Source organism: Leptodactylus fuscus, chromosome 4 (assembly GCF_031893055.1).
Source record: "Leptodactylus fuscus isolate aLepFus1 chromosome 4, aLepFus1.hap2, whole genome shotgun sequence".
NCBI classification, from domain to species: domain Eukaryota; kingdom Metazoa; phylum Chordata; class Amphibia; order Anura; family Leptodactylidae; genus Leptodactylus; species Leptodactylus fuscus.
The window spans coordinates 182,422,349-182,439,981 of record NC_134268.1 but is presented as its reverse complement, the minus strand read 5'-3'; the positions used below and the strand labels follow the sequence as shown (position 1 = coordinate 182,439,981).

The 17,633-nt window shown below is 39.3% G+C and overlaps 1 protein-coding gene across 1 annotated transcript in view; it reads left to right on the top strand.

Annotated features, from left to right (window-relative positions):
* Positions 1 to 16,324: 16,324 nt before the first annotated feature.
* Positions 16,325 to 17,633, top strand: part of LOC142199911 (twist-related protein) — a 2,825-nt gene continuing 1,516 nt past the window's right edge. Inside the window, exon 1 of the mRNA XM_075269838.1 lies at positions 16,325 to 17,021. Within this exon, the coding sequence (XP_075125939.1) occupies positions 16,480 to 16,980 (501 nt within the window). The 5' untranslated portion in view covers positions 16,325 to 16,479 and the 3' untranslated portion in view covers positions 16,981 to 17,021. The remainder of the gene's footprint in view (positions 17,022 to 17,633) is intronic.

Genomic DNA, 17,633 nt, shown 5'->3' with positions numbered 1-17,633 from the left:
ATCTATCTATCTATCTATCTATCTATCTATCTATCTATCTATCTATCTATCTATCTATCATTCATCTATCTATCTCTATCTATCTATCTATCTATCTATCTATCTATCTATCTATCTATCTATCTATTATCTATCATCTATCTCCTATCTATCTATCTATCTATCTATCTATCTATCTATCTATCTATCTATCATCTATCTATCTATCTATCTATTATCTATCTATCTATCTATCTATCTATCTATCTTCTATCTATCTATCTATCTATCTATCTATCTATCTATCTATCTCCTATCTATCTATCTATCTATCTATCTATCTATCTATCTATCCTCTATCTATCTATCTATCTATCTATCTATCTATCATCTATCTATCTATCTATCTATCTATCTATCTCCTATCTATCTATCTATCTATCTATCTCCTATCTATCTATCTATCTATCTATCTATCTCCTATCTATCTATCTATCTATCTATCTATCTATCTATCTATCTCCTATCTATCTATCTATCTATCTATCTATCTATCTTCTATATCTATCTATCTATCTATCTATCTATCTATCTATCTATCTATCTATCTATCTATCTATCCATCCATTTATTAATCTATCGATCTAATTATTTTTCATCTATCTATCTATCTAATTATCTATCCAACTCATATCTATCTATCTATCTATCTATCCATCCATCCATCCATCCATCTATCAGAGATGAGCGAACACTAAAATGTTCGAGGTTCGAAATTCGATTCGAACAGCCGCTCACTGTTCGAGTGTTCGAATGGGTTTCGAACCCCATTATAGTCTATGGGGAACATATACTCGTTAAGGGGGAAACCCAAATTCGTGTCTGGAGGGTCACCAAGTCCACTATGACACCCCAGGAAATGATACCAACACCCTGGAATGACACTGGGACAGCAGGGGAAGCATGTCTGGGGGCATAAAAGTCACTTTATTTCATGGAAATCCCTGTCAGTTTGCGATTTTCGCAAGCTAACTTTTCCCCATAGAAATGCATTGGCCAGTGCTGATTGGCCAGAGTACGGAACTCGACCAATCAGCGCTGGCTCTGCTGGAGGAGGCGGAGTCTAAGATCACTCCACACCAGTCTCCATTCAGGTCCGACCTTAGACTCCGCCTCCTCCGGCAGAGCCAGCGCTGATTGGCCGAAGGCTGGCCAATGCATTCCTATGCGAATGCAGAGACTTAGCAGTGCTGAGTCAGTTTTGCTCAACTACACATCTGATGCACACTCGGCACTGCTACATCAGATGTAGCAATCTGATGTAGCAGAGCCGAGGGTGCACTAGAACCCCTGTGCAAACTCAGTTCACGCTAATAGAATGCATTGGCCAGCGCTGATTGGCCAATGCATTCTATTAGCCCGATGAAGTAGAGCTGAATGTGTGTGTTAAGCACACACATTCAGCACTGCTTCATCACGCCAATACAATGCATTAGCCAGTGCTGATTGGCCAGAGTACGGAATTCGGCCAATCAGCGCTGGCTCTGCTGGAGGAGGCGGAGTCTAAGGTCGGACCTGAATGGAGACTGGTGTGGAGCGATCTTAGACTCCGCCTCCTCCAGCAGAGCCAGCGCTGATTGGCCGAATTCCGTACTCTGGCCAATCAGCGCTGGCCAATGCATTCTATTAGCCCGATGAAGTAGAGCTGAATGTGTGTGCTTAGCACACACATTCAGCTCTACTTCATCGGGCTAATAGAATGCATTGGCCAATCAGCGCTGGCCAATGCATTCTATTAGCTTGATGAAGCAGAGTGTGCACAAGGGTTCAAGCGCACCCTCGGCTCTGATGTAGCAGAGCCGAGGGTGCACAAGGGTTCAAGTGCACCCTCGGCTCTCCTACATCAGAGCCGAGGGTGCGCTTGAACCCTTGTGCAGCCTCAGCTCTGCTACATCAGAGCCGAGGGTGCGCTTGAACCCTTGTGCACACTCTGCTTCATCAAACTAATAGAATGCATTGGCCAGCACTGATTGGCCAGAGTACGGAATTCGGCCAATCAGCGCTGGCCAATGCATCCCTATGGGAAAAAGTTTATCTCACAAAAATCACAATTACACACCCGATAGAGCCCCAAAAAGTTATTTTTAATAACATTCCCCCCTAAATAAAGGTTATCCCTAGCTATCCCTGCCTGTACAGCTATCCCTGTCTCATAGTCACAAAGTTCACATTCTCATATGACCCGGATTTGAAATCCACTATTCGTCTAAAATGGAGGTCACCTGATTTCGGCAGCCAATGACTTTTTCCAATTTTTTTCAATGCCCCCAGTGTCGTATTTCCTGTCCCACCTCCCCTGCGCTGTTATTGGTGCAAAAAAGGCGCCAGGGAAGGTGGGAGGGGAATCGAATTTTGGCGCACTTTACCACGCGGTGTTCGATTCGATTCGAACATGGCGAACACCCTGATATCCGATCGAACATGTGTTCGATAGAACACTGTTCGCTCATCTCTACTATCTATCTATCTATCTATCTATCTATCTATCTATCTATCATCATATCACGCCTTGATGAAGACCCCTCTAAGGGCAGATCCATGGTGACATTTTTTGTTTCTTTGACTTTTTTTTTTCAAAACACTGCATGTTCTGGATATAGATTTCATTACAGGATTTAAACACTAGAAAAAAGTCAATTCTTTATAGCACTTTTTTATTTTAAAGAAAAAGCAACACCAGTATGGAACTATATGTGATGGACGTCTTAGACTGGCCTAAATAAATAAGTACTAAGTAAGACTGTTTTTGGTTCTTTTCTATTTGTCCTCATTGTGTCACTTTTACAAGCTTATAGGCTGTATTCACACAGAGTAACTCCAGGCGTTTTTTTTGTGTTTTTTGCACATAGCGCCGCGTTAACGCCGTGTAGCGCCGTGTATACGCCGCGTTAACGCCAGTCAACGCTACCGCAAAATAGCGCGGCGTTAACACGGCGCTATGTGCAAAAAGCACACAAAAAACGCCTGGCGTTACTCTGTGTGAATACAGCTGTAAGATATTCCTCACCACAGTAACATTTACCAATTTTTGTCCCAATGGGGCCCTCAGTCTAATTTTCCCGGTACAAACACAATAATGCTAATTTCAGAAGAAACCGATTAACCTATAATTACATCATTACATGGTACCCGCAGATGCTGCAGTGTTCACAGTGCTAAGTAATGGGGCACAGTCACTGAGATAAGCCACCTTAAGGTTAAGGCCCCACATTGTGGAAACGCAGCTTTTTTTCTTGCAGATTTTGCTACGTTTTTTGAGCCAAAGCCAGGAGTGGATTGAGCAGAAGGTAGTCGTATAAAGATTCCTATGTAGTTCCCATTCCTGTTGTAGCCACTCTTGGCTTTGGTTAAAAAAAAAAAAACCGCAACAAAATCTGCAATAAGATAAGCTGCATTTCCACATTGTGGGGACTCAGCCTAATAAAGTTCTCAATCAAAGCACTACATATCTAACAACGATAACATTTTCACGTTGCCGCTATGTCAGTGACTGGCACCTCTTTGCATGTTTGGGGTCTCTTTTCATACGTAATTTTAAAACAAATCTGACTTTCATATTTGCATTCTTGTGTTCCCTGCAACTTGAATTTGAGTCATTTTATAGACAGAACAGGTGTATCTTTTGTTGTATCAGGTCATCCCAATTGTACATTGTCGTTTATTGCGCAAAAATTCAAATTTTAGCAAACATATGCCAATATTCTTAAATTTCTATGTCCCTATTTCAATTATTGAAGCTCCACTAATTTCCTGCCTTCCACACTGGTTCTTCATTCCAGGAAGCTTCACTTCAATATTTGCTTGGACACAGGAGGGGACTTCCTCCTTCTTCCTCAGAGTGTCCCTGAATCTCCTATATTGTGGTAACGGGCTTTTCTCAGATATTTGTTTGCTTGTAGAATTACATGTAAAGACATCAATAATAGTAGTAATGGATAAGGTTGGGGGGGGGGGGCAGAAAAACTGATAGGACGCCATATATGAAGGTTTATATAGTTATAGAACAGACTGCCAGGAAAAACCCTACTGAGTACCCTTTAAAGACTCAGGTGCATCAGTGACTGTGGGGACTTAAGTCAATTTATTGTTTTCTGCTGAGTGAGCCAGTTGATGTAGATTTTCCGTACAAAATTTGGTGCTGACTTTCCATATGTAACGCTAAGGCCCCACGGGACGTCCCACAGCAATAAAATGCTGCGGGAAAAACTGCAGCAGCAGCGCATGGCGGTTCTTCCCACAGCACTTTAGACAGAAAGTTTGCAGTGGTTTCCTCTGTGGACTTTCTGTTACGATTATACCTATGGAAAAACCGCCGGCGTTTCTGTAGATATAATTGACATGCTGCAATTTCCAAAACCACACCAGTTTTGGTAATCACGATGTGTCCGCACCACAGTTTTTACCACAAAGTGGACATGGGATTCGCTAGAATCCCATCCACTTTGCCCTGACTGTAAAACGCCACCATTTTTCACGTGGCGTTTTTGCAGAGGGTAAATCAGGGCGATAACGTCCCATGGGGCCTTAAATCTCAGTCCTGTTCATGTGCGTGTAACTTTAATTTGTCAGCCAAATCCTGAAAGTTTTGGATTCACTGAAGTCCAAAATGTTTGGGAAATTCGTAATAAATTAGATTTATGTCGTATCAATGTCGTATCAATTTGCTCACGTCTAATGTTGAGAGATTTTCTATATAAATTGGTCCATTTTCCATTACACCCAGAAAATGGAAATGTAGCTTGTGGAGAGGAATATCTCCTAAATGCAGCCCCATACTGTAGCATATGACCTAATAGTGTACATAGGCCCTAGAAATGCGGCGCATGGAGGTTGCACTTAATGACTTCTCAGGCTGTAAAGCTCCTCTGTGTCCTTTGTAGCAAAATCAATATATAGAAGACTGAAAACATAAACAGGTAGGAACATAAATCTGCTTGTTAACTTCCTTACTTTCCCAGAATCCAACAGCGTCTCACCACATGAAAGTCGCCTTGCACAGCCATGAACCAAATTTTATTGAAATGTTTCTCTAGGCAGTTCCTTTATAATGACAGACCTTCTAAAAATTACATGATATTTAAAGGGACACAATCTGATGTACAATCAGCCGGAGACTAAAGCCCTGTGTGTGCCGGGATGTGAATGATGAACTGGCTGCAAATGATAGGATTACCGCCCGAGCAAAGTAACAGATATCCATGATAGATAAAAGCAGCGGGCGATAAAATCCAAGAGCTTGTGCGTCACAGCTCAGATCCCTTGTCTCCAGTGGACGTGGCCTATGGGAACTATATCATTATGTTTCTACTACGGGAACAAGTCTGATGTACTGTGTGAACTTCAGTAACTTTACCGTATCCCTCGTCTATACAGCACCTGTTATACACAGCCTTTCAGGATCAAATATACATATCACCTGCCCAACTGCTTGTCCGAATATTTCCTAGTTGTAAAATAAGGATCTGTTCACATTGGAGTCACTTTAAACTTTAACAGAACCGGAACAATTCTATTATATAGTAAGTCAATGCAATCCATGAGGATTTGTCCAAAGTTCCTTGAAGATGAATCCACCATGTATACCATGAATACATTAAAGGGATTGTCTGGGGAGTTGTAATTGATGTATCTGGGTTCTGGCCCCCGGGTTTCTCCGCCCTCTCCCTCCTTCATCCATCTCACGGGTAATTCATTATCTATACTATGGGGTCTTGTTGACTACAGTAAAGTCAGCCCCATAGCACAAGTATGGACCAACCCAGAGGAAAGAACGCTGTTTCCGATCATGTGACCCAAGGTCATAACATGGCCGTAACCCCATGGTTCCTTGTCAGCATTCCCAGACTGGATAGGTTCATTGCAACGCCCTGGACAACCTGTGTAAGGCTAAGGCCACATGTTACGGATATTCTGCACTTATACAGCAAGAAAAAATACTGTGGCAGGACTTTTCTCTCCGCTGATTTTTTTGCAGAAACCTGGTGGACCCCATTATAGTTTTTTCCGCGGGTTACCACTTTTTAAGCAGGTAGGGATTGCTTTTTTAGGTCCCCAAGCGGACATGAAGAATGGAAACCCAAGCGCTAGTATGAACCTAGTGCTGCATGGGGTCGGGAAGGCAAAGTTTGAAAAACAGAGAGGAAAAGCAGGGAATGGTGCAGGCGTTTATGCTGCATTTGCACTGTTTTTTGTGCTGTATTTTTAGCTGTGTTTAGCTACCTGTTGCCTTAGGCGAAGAAAGGAAGCTATAAGGGTAGTGTGAACAGAGTCTAAACTAGACAGATCCACAGGAGACTATTGACCTCTTATTACAGAGTAGCACTGTCTAGCGATATAATAGATAATGTCATTACATGGTACTCATATGGCACCTGTGTTCATTGTTCTATCTTCAGCAGGCCACCAAAATTTGACAATAATAATCTTAATTTTATCATCTCAATCCAGATAACATTAACAAATGTATAAAGTATGAGAGAAGAATTCTTGTACAGATGTTACTCAGATTGATACTTGTGGCCTCAATGGGATTTTGACACTGAATTTGTCAAGCAAAAAATTTATGTTTCCGGAATAGAGATGAGCGAACAGGGAAATATTCGAGAGTCGATACTTGTTTCGAGTAGAGCCTCAATATTATATAATATATATATAATATAATATATAATATAATTATATAATAATTATATAATAATATTGTAGTCTATGGGGTCCGTGTGCTTTAACTGCACAGCGCTTGCAGTTGCGCTGATAAAAAGTCAGCTCCCTCGTAACAGCAAGCTACCTGCTCTCCTGACTAGCAAGGACAAGCCTGCTGCAGAACCAGCGTTAATTTGCCGAATGCTATATAGTGTATAGCTTTCGACCAATTAACGCTGGCTCTGAATCGAATATTTACTATCTAGTAGTATTCGATCGAGTACGAATATTTCGAATACCTACTCGATCGAATACTACTCGCTTATCTCTATTCAGGAATTTGAAATAAATTTTTTTGTTTTCAGATTTAAATTCTGTGACAAATTTCAGCAGAAAAGGTGGTATTTTCTCCCTCTCATTCACTTCAATGGAAGTTCTTACATGGAAACTGCCTGAAGTACAGCAGGACGCTTATTTTTTCCACTAGCTAATAAAATCAGCTACTGCCTCCTATTGAAATAAATGGGAGGGTGATTTGAGGCCGGGTTCACACGGGGATTTTTGGACTGGATTTTGATGCGGTGGCTGCCTCAGATTCCGGTCCAAAAAATTCCGGTCTGGCCACAACTGGATGCCGGTGCAGTGCATACATTCCACTCCAGATTAGGCCCAAATAAATGGGCCTAGTCAGGAGGGAGTGGCGCGCTGTGGACGTCCGCGGCTGAATCAGCCGTGAAATCAGCCTGAAGAAAGGGCATGTCGCTTCTTTTTTCCGCGAGCGGGAACAAACCACTTGCAGAAAAAGGAACTTATTGAAATCAGTGGGAGGTGGTTTTTGGAGCTGGATTTTGACGTGGATTCCATGATTCTGCATCAAAATCAGCATCACGTTCCTAAGATAATACCGCATTTTTAACCCCTGATTATCTAATTTTGCTCAATAGATAATTCTTCTATTCACATTTTTTTTTTTTTATTGTAATAACCTCCATACTAGGAAATTAAATGGTGAACTGAAAGAAAATATCTGCATTTTCGTCTCTTAAATATGGGGTAAATGTAATGAAATACCTTTTTTGACCAGGAGAGGGCATAGTAGAGGAAAAATAAAGGCACATACAGTTTAAGAGGGTCATGTATGAATATGGTTCTATGTAAGCCTCTACAGTTTTCATACTATTGCCTCTATATCTGCACACTTGTATGACAGTTCTAGACCAACATATAGTTGTATATACTGTATAGCTGTATTTTGTTTATATATCCTGCCAGCCATATGTGCATGTGAATACAGTCATATTTGTAAGCTAGGCTTCCTGTTTCTAATATCTACAGTAAGACTAGGAGTTATGTGTTAGTAAATAAGCCATGTAGATCTGTCCACTGTATTTTGTAATATCATTACTCAATTTTTGAGTTGGCAGAAAGCAGGGACCTATAGCAAAGCCATATAGAAAGGTTATCAGCATGGGTCATCATGACATCACTTTTCCTTGCACTCATATTAGCGCACTCCCTCTTTTTAGGACACCCTATAATACATCATAAAAATTATACCATCCTGTATATAAAAAGAGTAATTCCACCACCACAGTGGCCATCATGTTTTTCAGCAATTTCAATGTCACTACCTTCATTGGCCACCAGGAGGCAGAACTGTGACATTTTTTTTTAAAGTGACAGTGCTCTTACAAGAAAACTTTAAAGGTTGATCTGTACATAGGAAGCAAAGTGATAGAGAATCATCCTACATACATTCAAAAGATTTAGTTTTTGCATTTACACTTTTTTTTACATCTTTACTTTTATGAACAACTGATTAGTTTAATTGATAAAAAAAAACCTTTGTATATTATTATATTAAAATTCATATTATGATTATTTAGATTGTCTTACCTTGAAATATTTAGACATTTGCATTATTATTCAGGCAAATAGCAATCAAACTAAAGCAAGAACCCTGACAAAATAAAGGGAACTTATTGTTTCTGCAGGTTTTTAGGGACGTCACCATATTGATAAACTGTCGTTTACTGTATACATTCATTTACATGAAACCGTATTGTGGATGTTAGTAATGAGCAAGAGTGGCAAATGAGTAATGTTTATATAAGTAAGGAAAGGAAGGAAAGTTTACTTACTATATATAGTAATATTTGTTTATGATGTTAATGAGTAGTCATATTATTATTAGCAGTAATCAGAGGATTAATAATAATAATAATAATAATAATAATAATAATAATAATAATAATAATAATAATAATAATAATAATGAGTAGTAATAGTCTCCTCTTGTTTGCCTGGATTTCCTCCCTTTCTATAAAGACATACTGATAGGATAAAATAAAAAAAATAAAAAAAATGTACATTGTGATGTCTTAATGGGGCTTACAATCTACATTTAAAAAAAAAAAATAGGAGTAGTAGTACTAGTAGTAATAATAATAATAATAGTAGTAGCAATGATAATAGTTGTAATAGTAGTAATAATATTAGGAGTAGTAGATATAATAATAATAATAATAATAATAACTGTAATAATAATGATAGTAGTAGTAATATTAGGATTAGTAATAATAATAACAATAAGAGGAGTAGTAATAATAAAAGTAGTAGCAGTAATAAAAATAGTAATAGTAGTAATAATAAAAGGAGAAGTAGTAATATAATAATATTAATAGTAGCAGTAATAATAAAAGGAGAAGTAGTAATATAATAATATTAATAGTAGCAGTAATAATAAAAGGAGAAGTAGTAATATAATAATATTAATAGTAGCAGTAATAATAATAGTAGTAGTTGTAATAATAATACTAGTAATAGTAGTAATGATAGTAGTAACAATAATAATAATAATAATAGTCATAGCAGTAATAATAATGGGAATAGTAGTAATGATAATATTAGTAGTAGTCATAGTCATAGTAGTAATAATAATTAGAGATGAGTGAACAGTGAAATATTTGAGATTCAATTTTTGTTTCAAGTAGAGCCTCAATATTCGACTACTCAATCGAATATCAAATCCCATTATAGTCTATGGGAAAAATGCTCGTTTCAGGTGAAACCACTATTCAACTAAAGGAGAGTCACCAAGTCCATGAGTAGCAGGAGGAGAGTGTTTAGGAGACGCGCTGTGCAGTTAAAGCGCACGGACCCCAAAGACCATAATGGGTCCGTGTGCTTGCAACGCACTGCCCGCACAAATGATTTGTGTGGGCAGTGCGCGGCAAGCACACGGACCCCATTATAGTCTATGGGGTCCATGCGCTTTATCTGAACAGTGCTTGCAGTTGCGCTGATATTCCGTTTGGGGGGTCCTCCTGCGGACTCCTTCTGGACGAGAGGCAAGTGCTAATGTGAACCGGACCTTTCTCGTCCTGCAGAACCAGCATGGCAATCGGCAAATCAACACTGGTTCTGCAGCAGGCTCGTCCTTGCTAGTTGGGAGAGCTGGCATCTTGCGGTTATGCAGGAGCTGACTTTTTCTCATAGGAATACATTGACCAGCATTGATTGGCCAAATGCTATACAGTGTACAGCATTCGGCCAATCACTGCTGGTTCTGCTGGAGGCTCGTCTATGAGGAAGCGGAGTCTAAGATCGGACCACAGCAGTCTCCATTGTGGTCCGATCTTAGACTCCACCTCGTCACAGACAAGCCTTCAGCAGAACCAGCGTTGATTGGACGAATGCTGTACAGTGTATAGCATTAAGCCAATCAACACTGATTCTGAATCGAATCTTTACTGCGAATAGCGAGTAGTATTCGAACGAGTACGAGTATTTCAAATACCGTAGTATTCTATCGAATACCTACTCAATCGAATACTACTCGTTCATCTCTAATAATAATGATAGTAATAGTAGTAATTATAATAATAATAGTAGCAATAGTCATAGTAGTCACAGCTTTCTTACCATAGAGCAGCACATCCTTTTACTCCTAGGAGCTGAGTGGTTGTAGGGGCTGTGGGGGAGGGGTATTTCAGAAACATGGCAGGCCACAGGATAGGTTTTTACTGAACACCAGAGGTCAGTGTGACCTTACATATTAGGAACCTCTATTAGGAGTCAGAAGACCACAAGTTAAGAGACATTTTCCATCTTTGAGATCTGACAAAAAGGACAAAATAATGGACATACATCATGAGATGTAACCCTGAGTGCACATGTTTGTCATTACATATAAATTCAGCTCTTGATTTTCATACATGGACATTTTTATCCTGGTAAAAGCTGTCATACATACAATGGGGCAGATTTATTAAGGCTGGCTTATGACACACACAAGGAGTTTGTGATCCATCTAAATCATGCACATGCCTGGGCACCAGAATGGAAGTCTATGCCGGTCAGGAACTGCCATAGACTTCCTGTATAACTCACACCAAAAATGTGGCAGAGATTATGATAATATGTTGGGTCCAGGCGACTCCAGTCTGCTCTGCTCTCTGCCCTGCAGCGCCACTTTCAGGGGAAACAGGTGAATGAGACGCAGCACGGGGGAATGTCATGCACATTTGGTGCAAGAAAGGGCTGCCATTCACGGAGTAGGACCGCCCACTGGACTCCTAAACCCAGAAAAGCACAGATTTAAAAAGTAAAATAAAATCAAGTAACACTTATATTTTCCTAACAAATGTTATACCAATCTACTCATCTCCTCCTGTTCTGTAACATTATGTCTGCAGATCAGACCCCATATGGGTTGCCTTTAACTCCATTCATTTTGAAATGGTGAGGTTCTATGTATACAATAAATAATAATAATAAATTTTATTTATATAGTGCCAACATATTCCGCAGCGCTGTACAATTTGTAGTCCTGAGCTTTACCCTTTACAATCCTCGCTTCTCGCTTTCATGATATTTTTTACTTTATAGATGAAGAAAGTGTAATCTTAGGTATAAAACACACTGTCCTGTAGTTGGACAGATTCCAGTACATGCGTGAAATAGATGTACATCTTCAGTTCTGAACTGTGTTTATGAAATGCAAGTGCGCCCAGATGTTGTGTCCTGGGAGAAGCCTCCATGATGATTTCCTGTGTCCTTTATGTCTACAGTTCACATTATGACATTCTGTATACAGAAATATTGCACTTTTCGCGCTTCCCCAAGAAACCTCCGTACATAGAAAGAATATGCAGAAAAATGTTTGTTTACAGCTGATCATTGTCCTGTGACTTTAACTGAGCAGACAGAAGACGGGACAGTAAAGTTATAAGATCCTCAGTGATTGTCTATCCTGTTCTGTTATTCTGGCACTGCCTAGAGGAAATAGTTATGTGGGAAATTGTGTCCACCTAGTGGTCATTAGTAGAACTGCGTATTATGTAAGGATGTTTTATACACAGATAACATTGTATCAAGGTGCAGTACATTGTGTTATTTCATATGGAAATTAATTTATTTCTAGCACATTCAGATTTAAATTTACAGAATAAGATTACAGTTCTGGTAATATATGGTACTGCTCAATATATATTCTAACAGGTCTCACATATACTGCAGTATTATAGATTACAGCTCCAAGCTAGATCTAAGTTGCACAGAGTAAGAATATGGCACCCATAAAAATCTATATGGGATCAAACTGTACTTGTTACCTATTTCATAGAGAAGATTGTTCTTGAATCCAGATTGGCATATTATAGAGGTACTCACCTTGACAACCATATGGAGAACCTATGGACAAGGGACGTAACTTAAGGGGGTGCAGAGGGTGCAGTGGCACCCCCCCAGGATCCCTAGGGCGCTCATAAGCACTGGCATCAGTATTGAGATTGCACCTTCTATCTGGCCCATAAGACAAGGAGACCCACAGATTATCCTAAACACACTAAGGTGGATTAAACTCCTTAGCACCCACAAACATCACTATCAAGAATTCGCTGTAGGAATTAGGTAGGGGGCACCGGACAATAGATTGCACCAGGGCCCACAAGACTTTAGTTACGCCACTGCCTATGGAGTACCTATGGCTTGAACCGTGTTCATACCTATAGCTAAGGTATTGTTAGGCGGTTGGCTACTGATATCCATTGTTCTGCATTGTCTGTCTTGAGAAAAGAACATAAAAAATCATGGAAGTGATTGATCATCATGGACACCATTAGACCTGATAGGTCCCATTGACTATAATGGAGTCTATTAGGTTTCCATTGTGTCTTGATACTTTACCAGACTGTCTAATATACTGTGCTGCTCTATTTTGTCCAACATTTTGACCAGATCTGAGACCATGACTCTTGACAGGACATCCAGTGCAGACTCGGACACCTCCCTATACAGCATGCTTCTACCTCTCTATATAGCATGCTTCCAATAGCATTCTCTATATGTATATAAATATATGTAAATGTTCTCAGAAGTGGAGAAAAAGCAGTGACATTTTTATGGACTTCTACTAAGTAATTCCATTGAAGAACACTACACTCAGTCTCCCCAACCCTAAATGGCTGATAACAGGGATCAATAGATTGCATTCAACAGCACAGCACATGAAGATAAGATATACCTTGGCCCTAACATTCCTTACAATGAAGCCTACACTGTAACATTAACCAGGTCTCTCCATCTCAGGACCTGTGAGCTGTGGACAAGCAGCTGATGTAGAACTATAAGTCTCAGCAGTCAGAACATCCAGAGACTTCTGTTGTCTGTATGTAGCTTGTACTACTTGTATGATACAGCTGGTATTGTTGGCATATATTGGTACACTTGATATTTATGAGTAATAAATTGGTTTATTGAAAATCATTAAAAAGACAGAGGATTGGAAGGAGTTTGCATGTTATGTTTTGATTGTAAGCCCTATAGGACAGGTTTGAAAATATCTGATATGTGCCAAGGAATATGATGGTGCTATATAAGTGTATATATATATATATATATATATATATATATATATATATATATATATATATATATATATATAATTTACCTCTATACTCATTATTATTACATGATAGTGAAGGGTATTCACAGACACCTGATGGATTGCTGTCAGTCATTGTACCACCATAGATCTAGAATATTAAATATGGCTGCCTATGTTTGGATACCAGTCAGGACAACCATTATGTCTTGAGGCCCCTTATCTGCAGTGTGTAATGATGGATGCTATAGGATTTCCTTATGAAGCTCTTCAGTATTACACAGCCCAAGCTGTGGCATGTGTGACTTTTATATTGTGCTTGTCTTTTCTATTCTCCCCAGGTTACTGTTTTTCTTACATTTCCACTAATCCCAATGGCTGCTGTAGATCAGGATCCTGCTGTGTGAGGAGCTCTCCTGCTTCTTCTAAGGAGCCTCTAAGGTTCTTAATGAGGCAGATGCTAAATGAATCCCATTAAGGACTAGATAAAATGTATTTCTACCCAACATCCCAACATCAGATTCCCACACATGGATTAATGGCTGAATCATGGTGGTGGATGTGTCATGGTGTATATTAAAGTCTAGTTGAAGGATTAGTCCTCTGGATGACAGTGAATGATCGGGGGAAAATATCCTGTCTGCAGTAGCCCATCCCCCGCCTATTACAGTCTCTTAATTAGTATCCTGATTTACTTTATAGTGTGTACAGATCTCTAATACAAATACCGCACTGTCTGTCCCCTGATACATAGTAGTACAATGCTAAATGTCCTGCAATTCCTGGCTGACTATAATTATTACATTACAATAGTTATTATTACATGGTGACAATAAATAGACCTACTAATATAAATGCAGGGTATATATATTATATACAACTATGTATAGACATATATATATATATATATATATATATATATATATATATATATATATATATATTTAGCCATGCAAAGAACTAACACATATTACGCACAGATATAAAATTTTATATCACATTATGTCACATTTTATAGATGATGAAACCAACAGGAAGGAAAAACATTAAACATCTAATACTGGAAAAATATCCCAACACCCATCCTACACTGGGATTATTGCTCTATATCAGAACATAAATGGGGCAGACAGTGTACTATAAGCCCCAGCATAACTTCTACACTACATGAGCCTTAGATCTATGATAGGTATCAAAACAGACAGTCGTTTCCCCACATCGGATATCAGCGGTTCAAATGAATGACAGGCCTGCCTGTGTGTACAGTGTCTATACGGGGATGTAGTAGTGCGCAAATTGTTACTGTTTTGTATATGTCCACCATGATGTTACACTTAGGTGCAGTGGATTCACTTTATACAATTATATTAGTTTAATGTGCATTACCTCTTAGTCTACCTATCTATCGATCCAATCTATCCTATATGTCTGACTATCTGCTGTATCTAATATATATATATATATATATATATATATATATATATATATATATACTGTTATTCATCACTTATCAGCAGTATCTATCTATCTATCTATCTATCTATCTATCTATCTATCTATCCAACCATCCATCTCATCAACCTAATCTATTCTATAACTGTGTAATCTAGCCTATCTACAATATCTATCAGTTATATACATACATTATCCATCACCTACCTGTAATATCTATCTATCTATCTATCTATCTATCTATCTATCTATCTATCTATCTATCTATCTATCTATCATCCTTGTCACTAAAATAAGATGAATTACATAAATGTTATATGAAACATTGTATCTGATTTCTTCTATATGAAGCAGAGTCCATTCCATAGGTGATATTACCAGGGGACAAGCACCATGAGCTCCACACACAGAGACTGTCAGAAACAATTACCTCTACCCACTGCTTTGACTTTGATAAATTAGGATCTCATATTTCCGTTTAGGGTTTTTTTTCCAGCCCCTTTTCCTCCTCTTCTTTTCATCTTGTTCCTCCTTTTTTTACACCAGGCTCTCACATCTAAATCCTCTGCACATTTCCTTTTATTTTGTGATATTATGACCACAAATACAGAACAGTGATAATACCCCCCCTATACATGGAGTGAGGCTTTACCTGCAGTCTTGTCAGAAGATACTGGGTCACATGACAAACACACTTTTGCTGAATTGAATCTTTTTTTTCTGCTTGCCTTTATTTATACTTTTATCATGGAGAGGGCAGGCTCCTATTCCTTGTAAAATCAGACTGTCTGCAGAAAAGAATGTAAGAAGAAATTGAGCAATAGGATTAGTCTTCAGCCATTAACCCTCTGCAGGCCATCCTCCATGCGTCACCTTCCAAGAAAGGGTTAAAAACAAAAGATAGGTTTACAATTAAAACAGAACCCCCCAAAACGAGTAAAATTCTTGCAAGCTGTGGAGTCTCTTGATGTCCAGATTAGGCTGCAGATCTAAGGGAAACACTCATTGCAGATCACAGAGCCACATACATTATGTGTCCCAGGTGGGTTTAGAAAAGGGATTATTTAGTAGGATTTATTAAGAAAATATCCCTGGGACGGATGGCAAAAGAATTGTTTCTTTCTTCCCCTTTTTTTCTTTTTTAGAGGAAACTTAATAAAAAGTTTGAGAGTGAGGGCTGCTGGTCCCTCCCTGTGACGTAGAGGGGGGGTGATCAGCCAATAGGAAGCCCTCCCTAAATCCTTCTGCCAGCAAGAAATATAAGAGCTCAGAAAGTTTGCATCAACTCAGAAACACGTTCGTGTCTGGGGACACAGCCATAGATCTGCTGCTGAGGTCTATTGTGGATACAAGGCTGCCCCCCCTCCCACCACTTGGAGAAGACCCTTTCTCACTTTGAGGTTGTGCTGCTTTCTCTGGTGCTTGTAGGGACAGGCTATTTCTCTCCATAGTGTTGGTAGAAGATGATGCAGGAAGAGTCAAGCTCTCCAGTCTCCCCTGTGGACAGCTTGAGCAACAGTGAGGAAGAGCTTGACAGGCAGCAGAACAAGAGGGGATGCAGGAAGAGGAGATCCAGTAGGAAGAACCAAGAGGACCCTGACAGCCCAACCTCAGTCAAGAGGAACAAGAAGGTCAGCAGTACAGGCAGCAGCCCCCAGTCCTTTGAGGAGCTACAGACCCAAAGAGTCATGGCCAACGTCAGAGAACGCCAAAGAACCCAATCCCTCAACGAAGCTTTCGCTGCCCTGCGCAAAATCATCCCCACCCTGCCCTCAGACAAACTCAGTAAAATCCAAACCCTCAAACTGGCATCCAGATACATTGATTTCCTCTGCCAGGTTTTGCAGAGCGATGAGTTGGACTCCAAAATGGCCAGCTGCAGTTATGTGGCCCATGAGAGGTTAAGCTATGCCTTCTCAGTCTGGAGGATGGAAGGAGCATGGTCTATGTCTGCATCTCACTAACAAACAGACTCCCTTCAGGCTACAGACACACACATACTCAGGTAAGGATGGCTCCTACCTATACTGTAGCGGTGTATGCACAGGCAGGGCTCGAGCCCACACTGCAGGCTCACACAATTAGATCATAGCAAGGGGCCTAGATCAGGGAAGGAACATGGAGAATGGCAAATACTTCTGCAGTCCTCAGCTAAGCCTAGAAATACAAGGCACAAACATTTGTGTCATGTCCATAGCACTGCCTCTGGCTACAGGATTTATTAACATTACTAGGAGGATATGGAAAGCCATAGTACTGCTGAAATGCATGAAATATAAAGCTTATTGTCTGTCTATGAGTCTGTATGATGGAGCCTTGTCACTTCCCAAGACCGTTATTTGTGCCTCGGATCCTCTCTATGATGGAACGACAATATATATATATATATATATATATATATATATATATATATATATATATATATATATTCTGTAGATGTTTATACTTTTTATGATTTCATACATTTATATTATGTATTACTCGTTATACATTTTCTATATACACAACAGCACTGCCTCTTAATCCATACACTTATAAATGACAACATATACATGTCCTATACTAATCATATACTAACAGAGCCCCTCTATTATATACTAGAAGTATATGTGCTCTA